The following is an 11050-nucleotide window of genomic DNA, read 5'->3' as shown; positions in this document are numbered from 1 at the left end:
CTACGACACTAGTACACTACACACACACACACACACACACACACACACACATATACATACATACATACATACATACATACATACATACATACATACATATATATATATATATATACATACATATATACATATATATATATACATATATATATATATACATATATACATATATATACACACATATGTGTGAGTGTGTATCATTACTTTTAATAGAAATATGGTTCAGTTTTTAAATGAATATATGATATCGCGTGGTGCAGATAGTAATATAAATATTCGAATAAAAGATGTAAATATTTTCACATCCTTAATCTTTTATGTATACATTTTGTTCAACTTAATAATTTATTACCACAGTAACAAATCGCACTCTTGAACAAACATAATGGAGTCGCATGCAGCAACATTTTATCTACATCCAATTTGCGACATTTCTTCGACAAGTATATTCACCAAAAGTACAGCGACTTCAAGATTTTTTTCGGTAAAATCGCGCGACGAGAGATGTACATACTGCCTACATAGATACAATAGATCTTGATTTTTATCTTTTTTTCCTCGCGACAATCTGCACGTTTTTCTTCTTATTTACCCGTGATATAATCGTTAATATAACAACTATTTATTCATAAATTCTGAACGATCAAATTCAATTGTAACGTGATCTACACTACAGTCCATTTCCCCTTCAAGATTTTCGTTTGTTTAACTTATACATATGAGATGCAAAATGCATGTGATTATCCCAGATTGAAAAGATTGAAAAGATGTACGAAAAAAATTAGTGAAAAACTAAAGAAATCATGTGTCTATGGAAAGCCAGGAAATGAACGGTAGTACTCATAACGTTAATCGATGGCAACTCGAGTTCACCTAAAAAGATATCGCTCGATAATCATTATACTCTCGATTTTCCGTTGTTGCGTATTTTTTGTCCTTTTCTTTTTTTGTATTATCCCGTTAGTCGCACGAGCGGCAGTGACTCATTTTCCCTCTGCGCGCGCGCGCGCGTACACACACATACTCCACACACACACGCGCGCGCGGGTACGCGCGAACGCGCACACACGCACATGCATACACACGCAAACACATCGTCATCATCATCTACCCCTTTTTCATCTCGTCTTCTTCATCTTTTCTCGTCTTCATGTGCAAACAATATGCGTAATAACTACGTCACAAATCCGTTTTTCGTTTTCTTCTTTTCTTTTTATTAAGTCTGCGATTATATGAATATACTCAACAATCAGTTGATACCCTCTGCGATATAATGGTCATATTTCAGGCGAGTTTTGGTGTTTGCGCGCTTAATGGCAAGTATGACGATGTGTGTTGATGATGATAATGACCTGGCGATGGTGACATTATCTCAGGTGAGGTGACGATGACGATAAATGGTCTCGATGTAACAATGATTATACCGATGATAATTCTGATGACCATGTCGATGTCATAGCCGATGAATAATGACGATGACGACGATGGCATAGACTCTGACAAGTTTCGTTACTTCGCTTAATGACTTGAAAACGAGTTTACGAGTTATAATTCCCAAATGTTCGAGTTAAGTTAAAGCCTTTTTCACTTGATTAAGGGAGAGTCTAAATTTGGATTGGGATTAGGCTGCGTATTCGAGGATGGCGATGGTACCTGTGCCACCACCGAGCCTTTTCCCTCAGACAATACATTTCCTCCTCCGCCACCGCTGCTGCTGCTGCTGACACCACCGCCACCTTCTTTCATTTTCTCGCAATAATCTGCAAAGATATCACGGAAACGTGCCCAGGATTTTTCTGGTACGGTGATGGCTGTCCTAAAGTTCGTCTTCACCTATAAGAAAATAATTTATACATTTTTCCTATCGTCGCATGTTATATTTATTAAAAACTTTATTAATTTTGCTTTCTTTTTATTTTGCTGACATTAAAAAAATAATAAATGTAATTTTTTTTATTAATATAAATATAAACTTAAATATTTTTTTATCTACTCAAATCAAAAAAAGATTCCATTTCTATTTCTGATATTTTTAATTGAATTTTTTACTTTTTAATAAGAGCATTTATAAAGTAAAATGTCTTTAAAGGAGCTATAGGTCTTTTTCTTACAAAAATTTTGATGTAAAAAAATATAAATAACATTTATTATGCAAAATATGACACTGACTTTAAAACATATCATCTCGCAATTTCTATATTAGTTGCAATTGATCTCAAGTTGATTGTAACAAGCTCGCAATCATTTGTGATTAATGTAGAATCATAGTTACGGATAGGATTTTTTTTTCTTTTATGTTAAATCAATGTATAGTGTTTATAGATTTATGAAAAAAAGAAAATTTCTATAAAAGGATAGGGTAATTTCAGTATGTAACAATGCATCTAATAAAAATATAATTTATCAAGTATTATTTACTATGCTAAGGTAAATAAATTATACCAAAAACTATCTACTATTATGAAAAAAATATTAGGAAATAGAGGCCTCAGTGATTTAAAGGCTTAAGATGCTTGCACGAAATGCTAGAAATTCGGGTTCGATCCCTGGCCGAGGTAATATTTTTCGCAATATAATTGTTTACAGATTTTAATTTGTTATCCAGCATTATTACTTTATAAGATGCTATGAGCATCAAATTAGTAAATTGCTAAGCAATTTAATTTGTGATATTACTATTGTAGTATAATTGGTTTGCGTTTCAAGACCGAAAAATGAATTCGGCGCGCAATTTAAATAATTATATAGGTAGTATATAAATTCACATAGAATTATTTAAGCACTTAAGATTCAGATTAAAGGTTTCCTTTCTTGTTCACATGAAACTCTTGTTTAATAATTGCTTAGTAATATTCTTTGCAATAACCAGTAATTTTATAGAAATTCTCTTATTGTGAATCTCAATAAATTAAAAATGCTTGGTAATATCATGTTTCCTATGTTTTATTCTAGATAAATATCTTAATTAAAAAAAGGAGTTCTTTTTCTCATAATTTTACGTCAAGATGATCACTGGCCAATTCGAGCAGATCTTTTTTTTTGATAAAACAAAAATTATAAAGGATAAAAAGAAAAAAATACATATAAGAAAAAATACATACAAGAAGGTAAAATTTCAAATGATTTATCTATACGTTTCTTAGGAAAATAATTTATGTATACCTCAGAAATTCTCATATAGATGCCACGATTGTTCTGGCCGATATCAAAATAGAAATTCTTGCTATCCACGCGCATGTAACGACCTTCTGGTAAATCACCTTTGAAACCACCATCATCCGTCCCAAATTCCTCAAGAAGATCCGTTAATGCGTCACGAAACTCTATCATACCTTGTGCTGGTATTGCAATCTGAGTCCTAGGTCCACCTCGTGTTATCGTTTGCGACACCTGAGAAAAGTAACATAAATATTACACAAAATCTTCTGTCCAATTCATTGTATTGTTTGGATTCATAAGACGAGATTATCGTTATATTAGATAATCCATTTTATCAACAATTTTAGAAGAACTCTATTTATCTTTTCATTTTTCAAAAAAAGCAGACCTCTTGAGATGAAAGCCGACAGAGTCTTCTTATGACTTAGCGTAGAAAGTAAGTACATTGGCTGGTACATACAGGGTGACTCACCCGCAGGAAACGGCCGCGAGAATTCTCCTTGAGGTCCAAGTAATATCGTCTATTATCCTTCACCATCATTTCTGATTTGAGTTTTCCATCGTCTGGCACATTTTCCGGATTTGGTGGACCTGATTATCCGGCAAGCAAAGATGTTAATAAATTAAACATTTTTTTCAAATATAAAAACTCAATCATAATAATTGATAAAAAATATTGTAAATAAAAAATTATTGTAAATATAAACTCAATACTTGAAATTATGATAAATAGAAAAAAGGATTAATTTTATAATATATCGATATTTTCAATATATGTCAAATTATAAAGTTTTTTAATACAATATTTTATAGAGTGAAGCGTGATTTGTGATTCAACTGAAAAGGGATGATTCTTCACATAAAAATTAATTAAAAATATGAAATAAATTTCTTCATATAAGGATTCATTTTCGAGAAAATTGATTTTAAAAATTCATCAAATATGTATATAATCTGCTACAATTTCATAGACATAAGTATAACATTCATTCTATTGTCGATAATTTAATGTTTGTAAATACTGTTAAAACATAGTTATTTTTTATTTATTCTATTATTTTGTTTCTTCCTTTCAGTCTCTATCGAGTTACCACCACACGATATAATGACAGAAGATAATGTATTGCTTTTTTTTGCTTTAAGTAAATATTATTAAGAAAAGGCATTCTTTTTTGAGTGCCTATCTGAGTACCTGATTTTGAGTATCTGAACTTTGAATATGTTGTTTTCTTATAGACAAAAATAACAGATATTTTTTTTATACATGCATGTTCGCACTTTTAAGGAATGAAACATACCTTACAAAAAAATCGAATATTCTATTTTTAAACAAATGTGTTATTTTCTAATCGTTGTCCTGTTACTAAACGTAATCATACAAATACTAATTAAAATTAATTTTCATTGCTTTTTTATCATATGATAAAAATTGTGGTCGTTGCCAATACTTAAAGAAGCAATTTTCTAGGAGATAAATACAATTTTTAAAATATTTTAGATATGATGTCCAGATATAATGTCAGACTATGAGAATTATTCTGCATAATAATTAAATATTGAGTTGTCCGGAAAGTTCGATGCCGATTTTGAAGAAAAATTGAAACGCAGAAGACTTAAATTTTAGTATACATTTATTAAATTATATAGAATTATATAAAATATATAGGTTAGTCGGCACGAACTTTCCGGACAATCCAATACATGTGTCACACACAGTTTTTTATAAATGAATAAAATAAATATAAAGTATAATTATACATATATTCGATGGCTTTTCAAAATTATTTTTCTTTCAAACAAAGCTTTATACAAAACAATTTTATTTCATATTTTCAATTTATTTTTGTATGTATAAGATATTTTCAATTTATTTTTATATGTATTTTAACTCTATATCATGAGTCTCATGTATATAATACATATGTCCCATATTAACCTTTTTATCTTTGCAAAATAAGATTGAAATAAAAATATGCTCAGACAAAAGTTATATACCCTGATGGATACAAATATGGCAATCAATTTTCAGAAAAAAATTGATTTTTCGCGGTCATGTAAAAATTATGATCATGATTTAAAAAAATGGAATTGTATGATTTTGTTTACATAATTTCTCTAATTATTCTTATATAAAATTCTTATAAAAGTATTAAATTAGAAATATTAAAAAATCAATATAATTTATAAAATTATACATTTTAATGTCTAAAAGTGCCAGAATAAAATATAAAAATATTTAGTAAATAAATTAATTTTTAGAGATCTTTTAGTACTTTTATATATAAAATAATTAATAATCACATTTAAAAAAATCGAGTTAAAACAATTCTACTAGTTATACAATTCTATTTTTAAAAATAAACATAATATTCATAACATATGATCATGAAAAATCAATTTTTTTTGGAAAGTAATTTTGCCGTGTAAAGCAACATACAACTTTTATCTAAATAGATAAAACATACTTTTAATTCGATTTATTCTGCAAAGATAAAAATAGTAATAAATTAAAACAGAATTATATAATTGGACATAGCTAATACAATTTTAAATCAATTGTATTATAATTTTAATTAAAGATGTACCTAAAGATGCGTAAAAATCGCTAAATGTCGACAGATGGTCCCGAAATTCGGATGCTGTACTGAGTGCCAGGTAAATTTGGCTTCTTCTCCCATCCGCTCCAATCTGAAATAAAAAATAATTTATATAACTCATTTTACATGATCAAAAAGTAAAATTTTACATATAGATTGGTATTATTATCTGATTATATATTAATTTCAATGAGATAAGTATGCGAAAGATATTTGCTGAAAATATTATTGTACACTCCATGAATATTAAAAATATAATTTTTATCAAACGTAGTTCTTATCTTTCGTCACAGATTTTGAATGACTTATAAATTGAATATAAAATTTTCAAAAATGAAAATTAACGAGATATTTTTAAAGAAACTATTTGTATATAATTATTATATGCAGATTGTTCCAGACATCACACTCATTAGAAGCAGATTTCTAAAATCATTTCAAAATATCCTGATACCTACTAAATGTCAAGGCTACAATAATTTTTAAATGAGAAGAGTTTAAAGTTAACCCATAGAGCTGTTGGAAATTTGTGTACTTAAGCATGACACATTAAACAGTAGTAACAGTGTCTTCAAATATTAATCCTTTTTTATCGAATTGATGTTCTTGTGCATATGTCGTTATTTCTTATTCATATTATATTTACACATAAACTATTAATTAATAATTAAAAAAAAAAAAAAAAAAAAAAAAAAAACAAAATTAAGAAGTAAGTATTGATTTTAAAATGTGATCGCGCATCAAACTGTCAAAGCTGTCACAAAATGATATGATAATATGGTAAAAAATAGTAATAGAGTAAAACAACATTTATAGATGATAAAAATGTACAGATTAATATATGAATTATAATATTACTTCGATCTTTTATTCATAATAAAAATAGAATGCATGATTAAATAGGTATTGTTTATATATTAATTTATCTAAAATCCATTTAAAGATCACTATATTAATCGTTTGAAAAAAATGCGACAAATGTAACATATAAGTTAATTAATAATAATTAATTCAGTGATAAGAATAAAAATAAATAATTTTATAATGCTTATTAATGAAAAAGTATTTGAATGCAATAGAAAATAAACTGCAATAAGAAATCATATGTATATATCAGCTATTCAAGCCAGAACAGTACATATATTGAGAGTTTTCATTAGTGAAATGTTTATTTATAATAATAAGACTTTTTCCATCTTTTCCATAGAATCATCGCAATTTCTTTTTATTTTAATCCGTAATATTGTGAAATTGCAGATTAATTTCAAAATAACAAATATTATGTACGTGGAGCTATCTGTAAGAGCCACAAGTCTACTTCTTTTCGATTCTCTCAATTTATTTCTAATTGTAAAGCCTCAGACACAGTGTGAGAGATTAGCGATAACGATAGAAATAACACGATTTCAACCTATCAGAATCCGTGTATTCCCATGTATCTGATTTCTGATAGATTGAAATCGTGTTATTCCTATTGCTATTGCTATTCCCTCGTATTATATTTGAGGCTTAAGAGTCTTGACACAACAGAATAGAAACCGGTCTCTTGAAATGAGCACAATACACTCCGGTAGTCAGTCCTCCGCTACCTGCTCCATTTTCATGCACAACGCGCATCTCAAAAAATGATTATTATCTCAAAATAATTTTTTTTTAAACTACTTTAAAGATTAGTTTTACACACATGTAGAATTAAAAAAAATACAATTTAAAATTTTTTCCCTTAAAGAGGAATTTTTAACTTATTCAAATTACCTCACTTTACCTTACTATCACTTTATGCGACAGCTTTGACATAATTCGATACATATCACATTTCAAAATCAATACTTACCTTTTAATCTGCTGTTATCATCTATAATTAATAGTTTATAATTAATAGTTACAAATACCATAAAAATAAGAAGCAACTACGTATGCATAAGAATATCCATTTCGTATTTAATTCTCATCGATTTTCACTAATATTAATTTTAAATAGGATATTTGAAGATATCACTATTATACAATATGCCATGCTTAAGCACACAAACGATTGGCGACAGATTGATTTAATTAATTAACTTTAAACTTTTTCTCCATTTAAAAACTACTGTACCTCGATATATAGTATTAGAAATTTCTCGAATGATTTCAGAAATTTGCTATTAACGAGTGTTACGCAAAATGTCTGAGATATCCTGTTGTTGCAAGACTATATTTTTAATATTTTATTTTTTAATATTTTAAACTATTTTAAAACTATTTTAAAAGTAACAATATTGAAATTCCCATGACAAATTCAAAAAAATAAATAAAAACAAATAGGCAATTGGGAATTGGTGACCAGTGCGTAATACGCTTTGGAAAAGGCTAATCTTCTAGCCTTCTTAATTATCACGCAATGATTACGACTGTATTGATGTAACATCTTATTTATTCGTCTATAACTTCATGGATCGACGTTAAGTATCTCTATTTGCTGAAGAAGGCCGAAATGTGTACATTTTATTTATGTAAGATAAAGATTTTTCAAACCATATTACGCACTGGTCACTATGCCAATTCCCAATTGCCCGTTTGTCTTTATTTTTTTGAATTTTAATATTTTATTATTATTATTTGTACTATGTAGTTATTATTATTTGTACTATGAAATAGTCTTTATACACGTCAGGAATTAAAAGATGTTACCTCGGCAACTTTGATAAATCTCCCACGTCTGTTTTGTTTTACATCAAGGTAGAATCTTTTACTTTGAATTTGCAACATTTTCGTCGCCAGTTCCTGCTCGCTCTGCTGGCCTTGCTGACCTATAACATATACAAATAAATACATTAATTTATTAAGCAGTTTACTGTTATATGGCCTTAAATTAGCAGATTTAAACTCAAAAATAAAATGAATTGGATTATGTTGATTATTCCATAAAATAATTTTAAAATATTTCTTTTATTTTTCATCACATTTCTGGCACGACATCCTATTTTTTTTAAATATTTCATTTAATAAATGAAATACACATGTATAATTGATTTTACTTTTTAATTCAATAGAAATTCTTTTTAGAAAGAAATATAAAATAAATAATTGATTTTACATAAGTAAATTAAGGCTTTTGAAGAGTCGCCGCGACTCCATATTAGATCGTCATAAATGAGAAACACTTATTAAAGTTGATTTAAGTGTTTAAGTAATCTATCCTAAGAAACTATTCTAATTAAAAATGTTTTTTCTCACACACATGCCCGATCCTATTTCTCTTGTTGGTTTCTTTTTCTAACTTTATTGATTTAATCATAGACCTTTAGTTTTGTGACATCATAAGCAAGAAATAACACACTGAATACCATTTATAAATAAAGAGAATTTGGATGAAACAAAAAATAATGGGATTACTTTAAAACATTTATAAAAATGAGCTAAAATTATCCTTATTATATTCCCTTTCTCTTGGCAGTTATTAAATAATAGCAAGACATGTGGAGTGAAAATATGTATAATAGGCTTATAAGCCTATTTTTAACATTAGGATTTATTTACTTATTTTATTTATTTTTTAATCAAGAACTTTATAGAACAATATTAATAATTATTACTCGAAGTTTCAATTTATTTATTATTTAATGTTCTTAATTTATTCACACTATTTAATCCATTGAGTGATACAAAGGTAATACAAAGATATTTATATTTTCAATTCCAGAATAAAGTACCAGTTATATTTTTATTTTTACTGTTTCAAATTATATTCCTAAGTTATATTCCTAAGTTAGTTCTTACTTAGGTCTATTATAATTATTTATGTTACCGTATAAATTTATAATTATCATTATCATTTTTCATTATCATTACTATTAGAAAAACTTACTACGAAGGTGTAATCAAATATAAAAAATTATACTACTAAAAAATTAATGTTATTTTTATTCATATCCATTGCACTAAACAAAAATTTTTTATTGCATATATTTTTAGATGCATTAAATGTCTATTGCACATAATTGTTAAGTAATTACATTGATAAACACATTCATTTTTACAAATAATTTTTGAATGTTTTCATAATGTCTTTTTTGTAACAATTAATTGGCTGTATTAATCTCATGCTCATTTTTAACAGTTAACTTTTGAAGAAACATAAATTTTTTTAATTTTCATTGCATACTTTTTAATGCATTTATATACTTGGCATATTTTTTTTTACCTTTGTAGTCTTTTATTAGAGAAATCATGAAACAACTTTCAAAAGTTAACTGTCACTAAAAATATTCAATAACTCAATGTTTCTTTTTCTTAATGCGATAAACTTAACAAGAGTCGATCGTATTTAAAAATAATTTTTGTTTTGATTATTTTAATTTTAAATTTCTCAAAATTGTGACAAATTATGATTATTTTAACGCCAAAAACGGTATTAACATAAGAAAATTACTTAATAATTATTTAGTAATTAAGATATTTATTAATATTATTACAATTAACGATCATTGGCTGCGTTTAATGCAGAAAAAGCAGCTTTGCAACTGTTGAAAGATTTTGTGTTAAACGGTTGCCAGCAGTTTATTATTTTCAAACATGTTACTAAGCAATCATAATTTTTTTCAAAACACATTAAAAATTGTCGTACAGCAGAAATCAGTGCTAAATGTATATATATATATATATATATAAAGGCAATATAAATTATAACGTAGCTATTATCTTTATACAGTTAACATTATAATAATGGAAAATTCACTAAAGCTATTTATTGATGGATAAAACGTATTTATTATTTTTTTACAGTTTGTTTAATAAATATAGTGCAAATAAGGCGTTTATCAAAAAATTAAAAAGCTTTATTTGCTGTTTATTAGTAATTTCAATTATGTTGTTATCAAATAGATTAGAATGACATTTTGATTACAATTAAAATTTTAAAATAATTGTCGAAAGGGTAAATACAATGATAGTAATTATGATAATAATAATAAAGGTAATACTTTTTATATTTATCTTATATATTTATCTTTATTTTATATTTATTTAATTTAAAATGCTATTATTATATATATTTTATAATTTTATTTCGTAGAATACTACGCTTAATTACTACTATAATTTTACTAATTACTATTGTAATTTTAGAGAATTCAATAAAATTTTCAAACACTTGAAAGTATAGCCTGATGCGCTAATATAGCGCCAACTTCTGCTGAATGCAGCCAATGTAATTTATGATATTATGCAGAATCAATTTATTGTTTAAATCTAACAAACCGAATCGGTGCGCAGTTTACAGTATTAAAAAATGTATTACACACACACACACA

General features: G+C 26.8%; 1 protein-coding gene across 1 annotated transcript in view; it reads right to left on the bottom strand.

The window, feature by feature from the left end:
* Positions 1 to 1584: 1584 nt before the first annotated feature.
* The window catches only part of LOC105622022 (transcriptional activator protein Pur-beta), a 25571-nt gene continuing 16105 nt past the window's right edge, over positions 1585 to 11050 (bottom strand). The window contains exons 3-7 of the mRNA XM_012203457.1: positions 8430 to 8548; positions 5745 to 5847; positions 3620 to 3750; positions 3163 to 3390; positions 1585 to 1833 (exon numbers count right to left, since the gene is read on the bottom strand). Coding sequence (XP_012058847.1) covers positions 1585 to 1833; positions 3163 to 3390; positions 3620 to 3750; positions 5745 to 5847; positions 8430 to 8548 — 830 coding nt within the window. The remainder of the gene's footprint in view (positions 1834 to 3162; positions 3391 to 3619; positions 3751 to 5744; positions 5848 to 8429; positions 8549 to 11050) is intronic.

The sequence above is a fragment of the Atta cephalotes genome (assembly GCF_000143395.1).
Source record: "Atta cephalotes unplaced genomic scaffold scaffold00039, whole genome shotgun sequence".
NCBI classification, from domain to species: domain Eukaryota; kingdom Metazoa; phylum Arthropoda; class Insecta; order Hymenoptera; family Formicidae; genus Atta; species Atta cephalotes.
This window is presented reverse-complemented; position numbering and strand designations above follow the sequence as displayed.